The following is a 16,366-nucleotide window of genomic DNA, read 5'->3' as shown; positions in this document are numbered from 1 at the left end:
GTTTCTAAATATTTTTGTATCGTGTACATTCTGTATATTTTTGTTGTAACATATTATTTGAGCACAGATTCCATTAAAGATTTTTTTTAAAGCCATCGGTTGTGAAGGGAGTGGTGTGAAGGGCTGGTGTGGGAGCCCTGTTTCATCTCTGGAGGTGGGAGGCAGTGAGGGGGGCCGGGGAGGGGGTGGCGTGGGGAGGGACAGCAGTGGTGCCGGGCCTGTGATGTGCACAAGACAGAGCTGGGAATCGGTGCTTGGTGCTGGCGCTTCTAGTCTGGTGGTCCTGAAGCTTTTGTGAATTACTGTACTCTTTGGAGCAGTTGATGAGAGCTAGGTTTTCTCTTGCCATGAAAATGTATAGGTAGACAATTTTGTGTACAATGTGGAGCGGGGGGAGATGGTCTGCAAATAAAGAAACTCACTCCCGGCTTCAGGTCAAGAGCTTTCGTGCCAGCCGTGCTGGTGGGTGCCCGTCTTCCCCTTCTACCCTTATACTATAATGAGAGATTAATGTTTTGACTACTGTTACTGGAGTAATCTTTGAAATACCTGATTACTTCTTTCTTTACCGCAATAGCCTATTGTGTAGGTCTTTCTAGGGGCAGTCAACACCCTGATCTTGAGGAAGGGATAGGAACGGTCTCAGGTTAAAAGGACATGGTTCACATACAGAAGGGGAAAACAAGAGGGTGTAAGCGGGCAGGTCTAGTGCTTGGTAGGTTTAACAACCACGTGCGTTTTGAATGGATGAAGTCTGAGAAAGCGGATCGTTTTCTCCAGCTCTTCTAAACCGATGACAGTGCATGTGGTTTTGCCATTCATAACCATTAAATTTCATTCGGGTATTAAACTACTCTGTTAAATTCACCATGGGAGTTGTTTCCCATCATGTTCTTTCACATCAGTTTCCTGTATGTTATTAAAAGGAAAAAAAAAAACACGTTAAATTTTTTTTAATGTTGATTTTATTTTTGAGAGAGAGAGAGAGCTTAGCAGGGAAGGCACAGAGAGAGGGAGACACAGGATCTGAAGCAGGCTCCAGGCTCTGAGCTGTCAGCACAGAACCCAAGTCGGCGCTCAACTGACTAAGCCACCCAGGCGCCCACCCCCACCCCAAAACACATTTTTAAGTGCTACAGAAGTTATCCCAGAACAAATTTGGGAGTACAGCTCAGGCTAAAGGTCAAAGAACTCATTTCTGTTTCAAGTGTGGATAACTAAGTTCCCTAGGGGGAAAATCGGGACCCTGGCTGAGCACCGTGCACGCCCCACACCCCATCAGTTCTAGGCTGCAGTACTTGAGGTGCTGACAGGTAAGCTCCCTGAACAACCGAAAGCTGTTTAGTTAGCTTTGCCTTTGGCCTCCTATCACTTCCCCCTTCACTTTTCTGGTTCCTCCCTCCTACCAGATTCTCATTCTTCTGATAACTTTGTAACAGACATTAACCAGTGATAAGGTAATGATGAAGACAATTTACTGATTACTTAGTATGTGCTGGGCACTGGATGAGACATTTTCAATACATTATTCTCAGTTGCATAGCTACTTATGTGAAGTGAGTATAAATATGCCCATATTTACACATGAGGAGAAGGCTAAGAGTTTGGTGACTTGCAGGTGCTTTATGGCATACATGGCTTCATACCATGGTTGCAAAGTTCATGCTCTCAACCCTCAGCTGTTTGTCGGGAGTTCAAGGACACTGAAATGTCAGGGTGTTTGTTTAAATTTTTTTTTAATGTCTTATTTGTTTCTGAGAGAGCGATAGAGACAGCGTGAGCAGGGGAGGGTCAGAGAGAGAGGGAGACACAGAATCCGAAGCAGATTCCAGGCTGAGCTAGCTGTCAGCACAGAGCCAACACGAGGCTTGAACCCACGAACCGTGAGATCATGACCTGAGCTGAAGTCGGACACCTAACCGACTGAGCCACCCAGGCGCCCCTCAGGATGTTTAAAGATGCAGTCTCATTGCATTAGTAACAGTAATGAACCTTGGAATGTTCGTTTGGTGTTCACTTAACAGGATCTACTCTTTATCAGCCCTCCTGGAAGTAGTTTACAGGACAATCCAGAACTATGAGTTCATTACTGCTCCCGAATCACCCCTGACTCCCACGATCTAGCATTTATGCCAACTCTGAATGATCTGAAGTCTGTGACCCATCTAGGAAGGTTAGCAGTTGTCGAAGTGGGGCTGCCTTCCTAGACCTCCAAGTGGAGAGGCCTCATTGATGCCAGGGGTGGGTCTCTGTTACTGAGAAGACATGTGGTGAGGAAACCATGGTCCACGTGACTGAATTTTCCTTCCCAGATGCCCGCAGGCTTTCCTAGCGTCCGGTGTAGGGGCGCCTCTGGTGAAGGACAGGCATTCTGTCACGGTTAGTAGTGAGGGAGAGCGAAGAGCAGTGACCTGCATTATTGGGTCCCACAGGTTTATCTTCTCTGGACAGCGACTAACACACCGTGATGGAGACTGCCCTTACACCCTGCCTGATGCCTCCTGCGAGGTACAGAAAGGTGTATTCCAGCAGGTGGTGTGATGGTCTTCAACAAATTCCTTAGCGTAACAAGTGTTCATTTCCCCATAAACTTGCTGGGATGAATAAAAACGTCAGCCTTGAGAATGAAGCTAGTTAAATAAAAATGACTCTGTTGGTGAGAAGCTAAGTTTATTATTATTATTACAAATCTAATTACAGGTAAACTGAGGCCATTTTTGATACATGACAAACATACATTTGCTCTGTGTGTAGAGCACACACGTAATACATAAATGTATTCCACACCTGAACAAATCCTTTTTAAAAACTTTAAAAGTTAATGCATTAGATTATTAAAATTCGAGCTCTGTGAGTTTCTTCTCGTGGCCCACAAGATACTCGATTCCAAGTCACTGTTGTCCTTGCCTACAGTAGTGAGTTTGTCACAGACTTGTAAAGTAAGACTGTATGGTATACAACTGTAATGTAGTGAGCCTGCATCACAAAATATATATATGAAAGTACATGTAAGAAATATATAATTATACCTTGACTGTATCCATAAATAGCTTGAAGCAGGTAATAATTTACTTTTAAATGCCATTTACATCATGGGCTGTTGATATGTGAATTTGAAAGTGAAAAATATGTTTTTTTAGACTCCAGATGTTGATGTCCTAATGCTGTCTATTAAAAACAATTGATTTCTAAATGAGCAACAGAGTACATTAGGAAAAGTCAGATTCAAGGGTAGTGCCATACAATTGCTTATTTCCCATAGTCATTCTGAATGTAAAGGTATAAAAAATGCTATTTGGATTTTTTTTCCTATACTGCCTACAATCCAAGTTATTAAAGTTTAAAACCATATGAGAGTCTTCATGAAGATCCTGAATTGTATTTCTCATTAAAGGAAAAGAAATGGCTTGGGGAGTCATGTCCCTCGACTTCTGCAGAAGAGAAAGCAGGCAGCCACTGTCAGTCATTTTGAAAGTCAGAACTCAGCACTTATGTGAATTGAGATGAGTTTAAGGAGAGGATTTTTATGGGCTTGTGTTCCTCTGAGCATCCTGACGGCAGTGAGAATGAGGCTTCTGATCTTCTAAACAAAAATCATTATCAAATGGATTTATTAAAGAGCTGCACGGAACAAAGAGCCACTATATGTGTGTAGCTATGGTTGACTTCCACGGGAATTATAAATGGCTCCAGCTGAGGGCACGTTCAATGGATTGAGGGTAAAACAACGTGAGGCTTGTAACAAATCTACAAAAAACTGAAATCAATGGGTAACTCTGATAGGAAGACTCTGTTGGCGTTCTTCAAGTTACAGTGTGCCTGTAGAATTTATGTACTTTGTTTCTTTTGTAATACTCTGAAAGCTAGCGTTTTTGTAGTAAAAAGAAAGTACAGGCTCTTGGCAAAATACCTGTGAAAAAATGAATTATGGGGGCCACTTCGGCAGTAGCTTTCCATCCGAGATAAGGTTTTATCTTGAAGCTCCTGCATCTATTTTTAAAGCTCATTTAATTTCTTACACACTCATGATTTGTGTCCTGACTTAAAAGCTGGCTTTATCACCCATCCCATTATCAATCAGACAACAAAATCTATCCACGCACCCACAGGATGCACAGATCTATCTTTGAAACGGTGTCGCAGGGCTAATCTTGTCCGAAGACGAGGAGGACATTTTCTTAAAGAAGCTATGATACATTGAGACAGAAGTTTTACAATTTTTCTGAGAGGAAAAGCTGCTAAATGCCGACTCCTCAGAGAAGCCACAGAATTACTTCTCAAGAGTTTTGAGCATCAACCCCTTTAAGTCTAGAATTCATGGGGCCGGCGGTATGCTAAAATTCCACAACTCTAACGCACGTCTATCTAGGACTCAGTGAAGATGGTCCTCGGACTTTTATGTCTAAGTAAGTTGAATTTTAGAGGTACAAAATGAAAACATCTAGAGTGGGTTTCAAATAATCCTCGGTAGCAATCCTATGGCAATTATGACAAGCACAGTTTCAAACACCACAGCATCCATGTATGACTTCACAGTCCAATGATCTCAAAACATGTGATCACAAACTTTGGGCAAGGGCTTCCTTCATAAATTCTTCAAGGACAGCCACCACGTTCTTGGCTTCGGGCATTTCCTCGTGTTCTACTTTAACAATCTTCAGAAGGATATCCCCACTACCACAGTTCTTTAGGAACGTGTAACACTTAAACAAAGCATAATGATTCATTTCTGCCTGTCGGATAAATCTCTTCAAATTATTGGTGTCTTGTATGGCCTAGAAAAAGATTACCCAGTTAAACACGTGCTTACTGAGATAATAATGAAGCCTGAAAAATATCTCCTGTCCAGCTGAGAACTTGACATGCATTGCTGAGATGTTTGCTTTTCATTTTAAATATTTCCATCATTCTTACTGCCAATATGCTTTGCCCACGGGAGAACAAAATTTCTTATATAAGGCAAAAATACTTTTTTTTAAATGTTTTTTATTTATTTCTAGGGGAGAGAGAGAGAGAGACAGCGTGAGCAGGGGAGGGTCAGAGAGAGAGGGAGTCACAGACTCAAACAGGCTCCAGGCTCTGAGCTGGCAGTCAGCACAGAGCCCAACGCGGGGCTCGAACCCACGAACCACGAGATCATGACCTGAGTGAAAGTCGGACGCTTAACCGACTAAGCCACCCAGGCGCTCCAGGTAAAAATACTTTTAAAATCAACTACATAAAGTAACAACACTCCCCACCCCCATCAGAATCCTGAACTCTTAGGCACTGAACTGGGTGTGTGTGTGTGTGTGTGTGTGTGTGTGTGTGTGTGTGTGCGTGCTTTCCAACTAAGATACGTCACAAATTACAGGACTGATGTCCCTGAGATGCAAGCAGGTGTTCAACCTGATTAACTGGAAATGCAATGATATAAATGCAGAAGCCCCTGAAAAATATAAAGTAAATGCTTTCTGGGGATTCTAGTTTTGAGAACGTCCTGTTTAAGAGACATCACAGCTGTAAAGTAGATTTGTTACTTGGACACAATTCAGGCAAAAACTATATGTGGCATTTGGCACAGAGCCAGTTAAATTACCTTTAGTTTAAAGTTCTCCAGTACTTGTCGAAAAAGAAAAGGGTTACCTCCTTCGGCGCCATTCAGAAAAGCCTGCATCCAATCCTCACAAAACCGGTTGCTTCCTGTAAGGTATTTAGAAAAATGAGACTAATAAAAATGAAATCCTACAAAGCATAAGCTATTTGTTCTATTTTATGAACTGAGGTGTAAATGACATCTCACGTACTAGCTTCAAGTGTACAACATAATGATTCAATATGTGTACACATTTGATTTGTTTTCTTTCTTGATAAAAATACTGATAGATTAAAAAGACTTCTATAACAATCTAATAAAATAATTTAGTCACTGCCTGGCTAAGAAATATCAATTGGCGGGGCGCCTGGGTGGCTCAGTCAGTTAAGCATCCAACTTCATGTAGGTCATGATCTTCCCGTTCTTGAGTTCAAGCCCCGCATCAGGCTCTGTGCTGACAGCTCGGAGCCTGGAGCCTGGAGCCTGGAGCCTGCTTCGGATTCTGTGTCTCCCTCTCTGCCCCTCCTCCACTCACACTCTGTCTCTCTCTCTCTCTCTCTCTCTCTCGCTCTCAAAAGTAAACATTAAAACAAAACAAAACAAAAACCTAGCTGGAGCCCTGTATGCCTCTTCCGAATCACACTCCCCTCCTTTCCCATCAGAAAAGATTCCCACTTATTTATTTTTAAATAGTTTTTATTTTTGAGAGAGAGCACGAGCATGAGTGGGGAAGGAGCAGAGAGGGAGACACAGAATCTGAAGCAGGCTCCAGGCTCCGAGCTGTCAGCAGAGCCAGACACAGGGCTCGAACTCACTAACTGCGAGATCATGACCTGAGCTGAAGTTGGACGCTTAACCGACTGAGCCATCTAGGCGCCCCCCCCATTTCTTTAAACTTTTGCCACATATTTTTTCTCCATCTTTAAGCCCTAGATAGTATTACTTTGCATATGATAAAATATGTTAAAATTTTATGTATTTTTGTTTAATGGCTGATTCGCCTCTGAGATATACCAAGGCACGTAGCTCTAGTTCATGTGTTTTCACTGCTATGTAGGACTCCATTATACAAATATAGCAGGTTTACAGTCTTCCTGCTGATAGACATGTGCTTCCGTTCTTTGCTATTTCAAACGATGCCTTTATGAACATTTTTGTACTTGTTTCCTTATGCACACATACAAGGATTTCTCTATATACACAGTAGTGGAATTGCTTGGCGTGGCGGGATTTCCATGGTTCTGGAATTGCTATTGTGTTTGGTGAGTTTGAGATAAACATGTAAACTGCACAAGGCAGGAGGGATACGTTTCAATCATGTGTTTCCGGTGCAAAAACGGAGACTCCGGATAGTGCCCGGAAGGCTGCCTCAGGGGTCTCGCTCACCTGCATTGTAGAACTGGGGCTGGGAGCTACTACAGTCGATGACCACGGATTTGCGCGGCTCCTCCGTCATGGCCATGCACAAAGATGTCATGGTGCCCTCGTGAATAAGGCCTTGAAGACTGGCCACGCTCAGAAACCTGCCATGCACACAAGTTCTCGTCCACACACAGTAGGGAGGGACAGGAGGGAGAAAGCAAATTCATTCTGTGTGGGGGTGAGGGTGGGGGGGTTAAATATGTTAACACCGGGCTTGCTGTGGGAAAAGGTGCCCTCCTTGCAAAACTGTTCTTTACCTGTTAATGTCTCTCTTTGTTTTTTCATCTGATTCTTTAACTTCAACAGGAGTATAACTCAGAGCCTACAAGAGAAAAATAAAGCCTAATTGAGACATGTATTCCAGTTTTCCTCATTGAGCAGCTACTTGAGACTAAACGTCAACTTCCCCAATAGCCACTGCGCCAGACGGTGCTTGATAAGTACGAGCCCGGAGCTCTCCGGAGCCTTGTTCAGAGGCTGTCAGTGGGCAGTCCAAAACGTGGCCTTACCACTCTGGTCTCATGCACCATCCAGTATCAGCTGAATTTACCCACCACATATTTACATAAAAGCCTGGCCATATATATACTCCCGCCTTCTCCAATTGCCTAGATATGATAGTGCATTTTTCATTTTTTATCTGGACATTTTCTTTTAAGTAAACTCTACCCCCAATGTGGCGCTCGAACTTATGTCCCCAAGATTAAGGGTTGTAGGCTTTACTGACTGAGCCAGCCGGGTGCCCCTCTTTGGACATTTTTTTTTTTTTTTTTTTATTTCTAGGAGAGAGAGAGACAGCATGAGCAGGGGAGGGTCAGAGAGAGAGGGAGTCACAGACTGAAACAGGTTCCAGGCTCTGAGCTGGCAGTCAGCACAGAGCCCGACGCGGGGCTCGAACCCACGAACCGCGAGATCATGACCTAAGCGAAAGTCGGACGCTTAACCGACTAAGCCACCCAGGCGCCCCTGGACATTTTTATATGGTTAAAAATCACTCTGGATTTTTATTTTCCTTCTCAAACTGGTTTGGAAATTATACGTCTCCCAGAGATCACCTCAAAAAGTATTATTCAAAAATGCTGATCCTAGGGGTGCCTGGGTGGCTTAGTCGGTTAAGCGTCTGACTTTCGCTTAGGTCATGATCTCGCGGTTCGTGGGTTCGAGCCCCGCGTCGGGCTCTGTGCTGACTGCCAGCTCAGAGCCTGGAGCCTATTTCAGAATCTGTGACTCCCTCTCTCTGACCCTCCCCTGCTCACGCTCTCTCTCTCTCTCTCTCTCCTAGAAATAAATAAAACATTTAAAAAAAAATGTTGATCCTATTAGGAAGATTTAGTACTTGCAATGCCACCTTGGCGATGGAACTTTTGAGATCTCAGGAAACAGAGTGGTCTATCATGACTGCAAGCATAGCTTGAGTGAATATTCAGGAGAGACAAAGGAATGTTCAGAGGGAGTGAGTATGTCTTAAAAAAATCCAAACTCTGCCAACGTGACTCTTGATTAAAGAAATGCTTTTTTGTTCAGGCAATACTCACGGCATGTAGCAGAAAGGTAAGCTTCTCCTGAAAGAGAAGAACCACCCTTTGGATTGGGCACACAACGTCCTCAAACCAGCTGCTCAAGTAGGGCTTCATGTGGTTCTCCAGGCCTCTTTCCTAGATTAAGAAAGAATGTCATTGGGTTTAATATAAGCCTTCACTTCAGTAGACTTAACATTTTCTTCATGATATGTAGCAGTCTATTTATTTGTTGAGAGAGAGGGGGAGGAAGAGCACACACGAAGGGAAGAAGGGCAGAGGGACAGAGAGAGATCCTAAGCAGACTCCGTGCTCAGCACAGAGTCCGATGCAGGGCTGGACCCCACTACCCAGTTAGACACTCAAATGACTAAGCCAACCAGTGCCCCAATTTGTTATACTTTCGATAGTGAAAAGAACTAAGGACAGATACCTCCTTTTTTTTAAGGTAACACCATCAACTAAAAAGAAAACGAATTGTGATATAATTTTCCTAGGCTTGCTGAGCACAGTGGGGATTAATTTTGTACTGAATTTCTTTTTATTTTTTTTAATTTATTTCTGAGAGAGAGAGAGAAACAGTGTGAGCAGGGGAGGGTCAGAGAGAGAGGGAAATACAGAATCCGAAGCAGCTCCAGGCTCTGACCTAGTTGTCAGCACAGAGCCTGACACGGGGCTTGAACCCACGAACCGTGTGATCATGACCTGAGCTGAAGTTAGACGCTTAACCGACTGAGCCACCCAGGTACCCCTGTACTGAATTTCTTAAGGAGCATCTAGCTGGCTCAGTCAGTAGAGCATGTGACTCTTGACCTCAGGGTTGTGAGTTCAGGCCCCAAGTTGGGCATGAGCCTACTTTAAAAACAAAACAAGGGTTCTTGGGTGGCTCAATTGGCTAAGCATCTGACTTCGGCTCAGGTCATGATCTTGCAGTTGGTGACATTGAGCCCCACGTCTGTGTTGTCTGTGTTGTCTGTGTTGTTGTGCTGACAACTCAGAGCCCGGAGTCTGCTTCGAATTCTGTGTCTCCCTCTCTCTCTGCCCTTCCCCAGTTCACACTCTGTCCTCTCTGTCTCTCACAAATGAATAAGCATTCAAAAAAAATTTAAAACCAAAACCAAACCAAACACACACATACACACACACTTAGAAGTGCATTACATACAATAAAGAGACCAAATTAATAGGGTTCCATGCTATGTCATCACTGGGAAATGTTGGGCATTTAAATGTCCATCTCCCCCCAGCATACACTCATTGGAGATTTTTTTCAAGACTTTATTTTCAGGGATCAGAGAAGGACACATAAGTTAGCTCATCAAAGCATGCCAGCTGTCAGACATGCTGCCATGAGCACACCCGGGTTTCTAGGCTGTGCTGCTCCCTGGGGCTAGTGGAAGAGTTCCACTCTGGGAGAGCAGCTTGCCCCGGACTCATCGCCCTGGCTCACTCCTATGCTGTCCTTTCCCACAGAGTCTTCTAAGCTCGTGCCAAGTAAAAAGAATTGTTATCCCATGTAATGGTTAGTAAAGTCATAAGAGTTGTGACTTTAACAACTGCTACAATCTGAGTGTGTAGTTTCTCAAAGGTATGATAAATGAATCAATATGGATATATCTAAGTCACAAAAGATCGATCAATGAAAAATGGAATTTTTCGAAAAATCTTTGATGTTAAGTTCAAGGATATGCAGACCACTATACAGCATGACTTTGGTGCCTGAGGCTTCATGGACATTAGTCTGACCTGAATATAAATCTTATGGGCCTAGAAATCAGGAAAAGAGCATACTCTTCCTCACTTGGCATGTTACCACATACATTGAATTTAATGGACCTTATTTTTCATGGATACAAAATATTAGAAGCAGTCATGTGAAACTTAGAGCTTTTACAGGACGAGGTTCCTTGCTTCCCGTAATAAGTACCCTTCCACTAGCCCACAAAGCAGTACATTTTTAGAATCTGTGTGTCTTCGTATCCACCTGAATGACTTCATAAGTACAGCAGTCACAGTATGTTAATCATCTCAGGCTTAACAGTTAAAACAATCATCTTACCTCACAGTTCATGTTAGTTTTCAGCCCTTGAATATACTTGTCCAATTCAAGCCTGAAAGTACTTTCTTAAGGAAGCAATAAATGATGAATCAAGACAGTGCTCTGATCTCTCAATAAGAAATATAAAATCTCTCAAATAATGCAACCTGTAAGTTCAAAGACAAAGCGGTTGTATGAAATGAAGCAAATACATAAGGGGTAGAAAAGCTCTTTGGAGGTTGGTAGTAATACTCCTCCACTCGGCTTCCCGCGTTTTCCTTCCTGATATCACCAAAGACCAAAGAAAGGATATAGCTCAAGTCCTTTTTCAGACCCTCCTAAAAAACAGACCACATACTCTGAAGTGTTATGTTCAGAGTCCACTGTTGCTGTTTCAGGAAGCAGTTTTTCTTGCTGGAAAAGACAGTAATAACAACCAACCCGGTAATCTGGAATCCTGGGAAAGAAAAAACAGTAAAATATATCATTTTGCCAGCTCATGCATCTAGTTTTACGGACTGCCCTGAACCCTGGTCATCTGGATCTGGCAATGCCATTAGATTGCAAACTAGGTCAGCCTTTCCCAGACTTCTCCTTGGTTCACTTGTAATAGCAGAAGAAAATTGACATGCGCCATTACGGGCTTTAGCGAAAGCAGCACCTAACAGAATTCGTTTGAATTCTCCTATCTTATGTGAGAAGCCCATGCGATTCTCCTGTCATTCATAGTATATCCACATTTACATTACAAACATGTTCTTTCTCTCCCTTAAACCTTCATGAATCCCTGAAGCTCTAGGCAGATGCAACATGTTTATCATGCAGCTTTATCTTTGGCCTGTGGCTGTCCTCTGAGGGGACTTGATGCTAAAATCATATTCTGAAGTCAACTACAATCAAGGGATGTAATGGAAAGATGGCTAGAATTCAACAGGGGACACCTCTGTTTAAGCCTGAATTCCATCAAGATGACCAGCCTGTGATCTTAGTGTCTTCGAGTACCTTTGCTCCTCTGAAAATGGAAGGAAGAGGATCTGTCTGCTCTGTGACCCCTTTGTAGATAAAATGGCATCAAAGTTTGTGAAAGTGCTTTACAAACTGTAAAGTGTACAATTTTAGTTTCGGCAGTTAACGCTCTTCTTCCAAGCGCAAGACTAAATAAGTGCTGGGAGGCAGAGTTGGCCATTCAATTAATTCCATTCCGTGTGTGTGTCCCCCAGTGCTCAGGCTGTTGCCTGAGAATAAAGATGCACTCTGCAAGCCTAGTAAGAGCTGATCTTTCGGAATTTCTCATCACTTCTCATATTTAGCTCAGAAAGGAAAATTCAGGACACAGCACATTATACGCTTACCTCAGCTCCACAGATGCAACGTTACCCAGCCCTTCAAACACTGCTCCCTTAGAGAGACGCCTGGCGAGGAAACTGCGCAGCTCTGGCTCCGCTTCACAGGGCAGATTGGTGTCCAGCAAGGAGAGGCTTGACAAACCAAAGAACACATCCCTTACCGGGGGACTACTGCACACATACCCCAGAAGGCAGAATATCACCAAAAGCCAGAATCTCTTTACAGACTTGGAAAAACTCCTTATCTGATTCCTGTCGGTGAGCCGTCTAGGAGTGTGTGTCACCAAGTAGGATCTAACACTTAACATAATCCTATCTTTCCAGGTCATTCTCTCTAATGTTTATTTTTGAGAGACACAGACAGAGAGAGAGAGAGAACAGGGAAGGGGCAAAGAGAGATGGAGACACAGAACCCGAAGCAGGCTCCAGGCTCTGAGCTGTCGGCACAGAGCCCGATATGGGGCTCAAACCCACAGACTGCGAGACCATGACTTGAGCCGAAGTCGGATGCTTAACCAACTGAGCCACCCAGGCGCTCCATCTCTCTAATATTAGGTCTCCACTGGAATCCCCTCCATGGACCTTACCTCCTTTTCACAATACCACAATACTATTGTAACATCTGAAAAATTCCTTAAACCATCCTTCAGCCAGTCAGCAAAACTATTTTTGTAGTATACCCTACTTTGCATCAAGTGTTAAGGTTCATTCATTCAACCATTTGTTTATTAAATAGGTATTAAATGTCTACCTTAAGGGCACTTGGGTGGCTCAGTCGGTTGAGTGTCTGACTCTTGGTTTTGGCCCAGGTCACCATCTTGTGGTTTGTGGAATTGAGCCCCGTGTCGGGCTCTGCACTGAATCTCGCTTGGGATTCTCTTTCTCTCCCCTTCTCTGTCTCTCTCTGCCCCTCCCCTGTTTGCACTTTCTCTGTCTCTTTCAAGAATAAATAAACCAAAAAGATGTCTACCCTAGTACCACTACTCCTAGTACCTGCCTAGGTGCTGGGCAGGGAGACATCAATGAACCAGAGAGATAATAATCTCCTGGAGTTTACATTCTAGTGCATAGCAGAGAAGCTCTGAAAGGGTACTGAAAGGCGGGAGAAGGAGGATTTTACATTTATTTAGACCCATATGATATTGAATCTTTAATGCAGTTTCCAATCAAGGAACTAAGATTAATTGCCTCTGGCTAATCACCAGGGGCACCACCAGTATGTGGAACTGCCCAGCCTTGAATGAATGAACGAATGAGGAAATCCAGATGAGGTTCCCAGGGGAGGTGGTGAGCTTGATGGTCTGACCCCGGGAAAGCCGAATGGAAACGGGGTACCCACTGATATCTACAGGACAGAGATGCACAGAAGATAACTGCACACGCACAGGTTATGGCCAAGCTGTTTTTACCTGAAATCATCACCAGAGGGAGTTCCTGCATTTGTGCCACTTGGGCTTCCATCATCACTGTCCCCTCGCTGCTGTGCCAACCTGCACACGGCAAAAGCAATACAGCTATCAATAATGGGCTATAACTCAAGCGGAGTATGGCCCCTGCCCCTGCAAGCAGGGTGGGGGTGAACAGTTAACTAAAAATGCTGCAAGGTAAAAGTGTATGGATCCTCCACTGCCTATACTCATGGCAGGGAAACCCCATGAAACAGTGTTGACATGAGCCCCTTCTCTCTCCAGGCCGTCTAAGGGGTGGAGGCAAGGTTTAAATAAAAAATGCACAAGAGTCAAAGAAATTTCTTACAGCACCCAGAGAGCCCCAGGGATGTCTGCCCCAACCGAGGAAATAAGAGGCGGCGAGGGCAGAGGATAATCAGAGGTTAGGGCGAGGGGGAGGAGGGATGCGTGGAGTTAATGGAAGAAAATGGGCGATAATGACAGGAAGGACAGAGGTGGAAATTGACATTATTGAGCCTGCGAAGCGCCGAAAGGCAGGGCCTACAGGAAGGGGCTGAGGAGACGACAGAGACGAGCTGGAGCGCAGAGGCTTAGAAGGGGCACGATAGTGCAGGACGGTGGCCAGGAAGAACGGCGTGAAGCGAGGAGGGCCCTTAGGGCCAGACACTCAAGCTAGGCGAGGGGAAGAAGGCTCTTCGAGCCGCCAGGGCCGGGCTGCGGGGCCGGGCTGCGGGGCCCGGGCGGGGCCGTAGGGACGGCCGGGCGCTGCACCTGCTTCCGCGGTAGCCGTAGAGGCAGTAGTGGCTGCTGGGCGGCGGCTCGAGTCTTCGTTCCTCGGCCGAACCTCCCTCCTCGCTGCTCTCTAGCTCCTTTTCATCCCCATCCAGAGACTCCTGCAAGGAGGGGAGCATCGCGGCGGCGGCGGGGCCCTCCGAGCGGCCCTGTGCTCCCGCCAAACCGCTCCCCCGCTGCCGTACAGTCCTGCGAGGCCGGGCTCGGGCGGCTCCCAGCCCTCGCACACCTGCGTTCCGCCGCTTTCCCAGGGTCGCAGGCCGGTAAGCCGGCCGCCTGGGGGCGCTTTTCTCCCGCAGGGGCCCGCGGGCGCGCCAAGTCAGCTCCCGCAGAATCTTTTACCGGTTCCCTTTTGACTCCTTTTCTCCTGTGGCTCTCGTTCAAGACGTCTAGAAGATTTAGCATGTGATAAATATGGTGCGCCCAGCTAGCCACCTGGGAAAGGTTGAATCGGCCTTCGTACCCCCTTTCAGGGTGCGTGACACGCATTCACATGCACCCGTTTGATAAAAGATATAAAAGAATTTTAAAATGCCGCTTCCAGGTGAAAATATGGGAGAATTTTAAAAGATTCTTGAAGAAGGCCTTTCTAAATATTTGAAGCACTTTGAAGGCACATGGGAAAAGATGAATCAATCTGACTAGGTAAAAACTAAACACCCCTGTGTGGCCCAAAGTCAAACCACAAATGACCAACTAGGAAGAATATTTGCAACCTAAGTAATAGATGAATGGCTGTTCGTTCTTCAGAAAAAAAAAAAAAAAAGACAATAGGCAGTTCACAGAAGAAATAAAATGAAAAATACATAAGTAAACTGTTCAATTTCTAACGAAATTGATGGTATATCGAACAACTTTTCACCTGGCAGATTAGCAGAGATTTGAAAGTTTGGTAATACCTTGTGGGGGTGTGTAAAGAAGCAGTCGTTCTCATAAACAGTTGATGGGAATAAAATTACTACACGTGGTTAATTTTAATTTTTTAAGATTTTTTAAATTAAAAAAACCCTCTTTTTAAGTATTTATTTTTGAGAGAGAGAGAGAGACAGTGTGAGCAGGGGAGGAGCAGAGAGAGAGGTAGAGAGATAGAATCCAAGCCAACTCCACACTGTCAGCACAGAGCTGGACATGGGGCTCAAACCCACGAAACCATGAGATAAAACCCTGAGAGTTCAACGCTTTAACTGTGCCACCCAGGTGCCCCTACATTTCAAACTTCTACCTCCAGATCCGCAATATAATAAATCTGTATTGTTTTAGCCACTAATTTGTGATTAATTTGTTATAGCAGGAGAAAATACATATGTCCTAGAAGATTATGTAGCTACCAAAAAGAATGAATTCGAATATGTGCTTGTATAGAAAGACAATCCAATATTTAAGTTTTTGTCCTGGTACAACACAACTGAAGGAGAAAAGGCATGCACACGGGAAGGGCAGAATGTGATTACTGCCGAGAAAGTAATGTAGACAGGTGATCTTATGGAATCTCATTTCTGGCTTCTTACCAACCATCTAGGAACATAATCTGAGGACATTAGTTTTTGCAAGTTGGGTCTATCAACTGCCAACAGGCCAACAGCAATAGTCATATGAATATAGCATTTGTACTTTAATAGTTGTCATTTAGTTCGCAGTAACCATGGGCCAGGTTACTTACCTGTTTTATTTCATTTATCCTTGCACAGACTCTGTAACAGAGGGGTTTATCCTCATTTTATAGACGAGACGAAAATGGAGGCTTAGTCAATATAAGTGATCAAGCTATAATCTTAACTACTATTTTATATCGTACTCTCCGGCTCAGGTCTTAGAAACAACCCTAAGGAAAGGGCTCTGATTGTGTGATACACAGAGGCTTTCATCATTTAGCCTCTATCCACCCCCCACCCTCGTCTTCATTTCCTATCACTCTCTCCTTGCTCACTCTGTCCTGGTCACATTTCCTGTGTTTCTCAAACATTTCAATTTTTCCCTCCAGTGTAACAGTCTTTGAATTTGCTCTTCTCTCTGCCTGTCCACCCCCCCCCCCCATTATTCACTTGTCGCACAAATGCAGGCTCCTGAGACAGAAAATGTCCTGTACAAAATATCCCACATGAACCTCTGCTGTCAACCCATCAGTCTCTACCGTGTCCCCTCATACTGTTTAATTCTTCAGTACAGCTATCACTCCTGACATGTATTTATCGTCTGTTTTCCTCTATTCGAGTGGCAGCTTGCTCACCGCTCAAAGGCACTGGGGGTTAGGACTTACTAATTTTTCT

The 16,366-nt window shown here is 44.4% G+C and overlaps 1 protein-coding gene across 1 annotated transcript; it reads right to left on the bottom strand.

Annotated features, from left to right (window-relative positions):
- Positions 1 to 2,651: 2,651 nt before the first annotated feature.
- On the bottom strand, positions 2,652 to 14,262 carry CUNH17orf75 (chromosome unknown C17orf75 homolog). The gene is made up of 10 exons (XM_039253770.1): positions 14,079 to 14,262; positions 13,308 to 13,388; positions 11,905 to 12,030; positions 10,866 to 11,009; positions 10,574 to 10,631; positions 8,533 to 8,652; positions 7,255 to 7,319; positions 6,962 to 7,098; positions 5,579 to 5,682; positions 2,652 to 4,775 (listed from the first exon to the last, which is right to left on the bottom strand). Exons 1-10 carry the CDS (start codon positions 14,216 to 14,218, stop codon positions 4,560 to 4,562), a joined length of 1,191 nt encoding a protein of 396 aa, XP_039109701.1. The 5' UTR covers positions 14,219 to 14,262; the 3' UTR covers positions 2,652 to 4,559.
- Positions 14,263 to 16,366: the final 2,104 nt, after the last annotated feature.

The sequence above is a fragment of the Hyaena hyaena genome, unplaced genomic scaffold (genome assembly GCF_003009895.1).
Source record: "Hyaena hyaena isolate Hyena2069 unplaced genomic scaffold, ASM300989v1 scaffold_10, whole genome shotgun sequence".
NCBI classification, from domain to species: Eukaryota; Metazoa; Chordata; class Mammalia; order Carnivora; family Hyaenidae; genus Hyaena; species Hyaena hyaena.
This window is presented reverse-complemented; position numbering and strand designations above follow the sequence as displayed.

What these genes read in the sequence shown, in the direction of transcription:
- CUNH17orf75 (XM_039253770.1), bottom strand. Translation starts at nt 14,218, where the DNA reads ATGCTCCCCTCCTTGCAGGAGTCTCTGGATGGGGATGAAAAGGAGCTA. An exon ending in GTTGCATCTGTGGAGCTGAG is followed by an intron (nt 11,010 to 11,904) that starts GTAAGCGTATAA and finishes TTTCTTTCCCAG; the next exon opens with GATTCCAGATTACCGGGTTG. An exon ending in AAACTAACATGAACTGTGAG is followed by an intron (nt 8,653 to 10,573) that starts GTAAGATGATTG and finishes TTCTTAATCTAG; the next exon opens with GAAAGAGGCCTGGAGAACCA.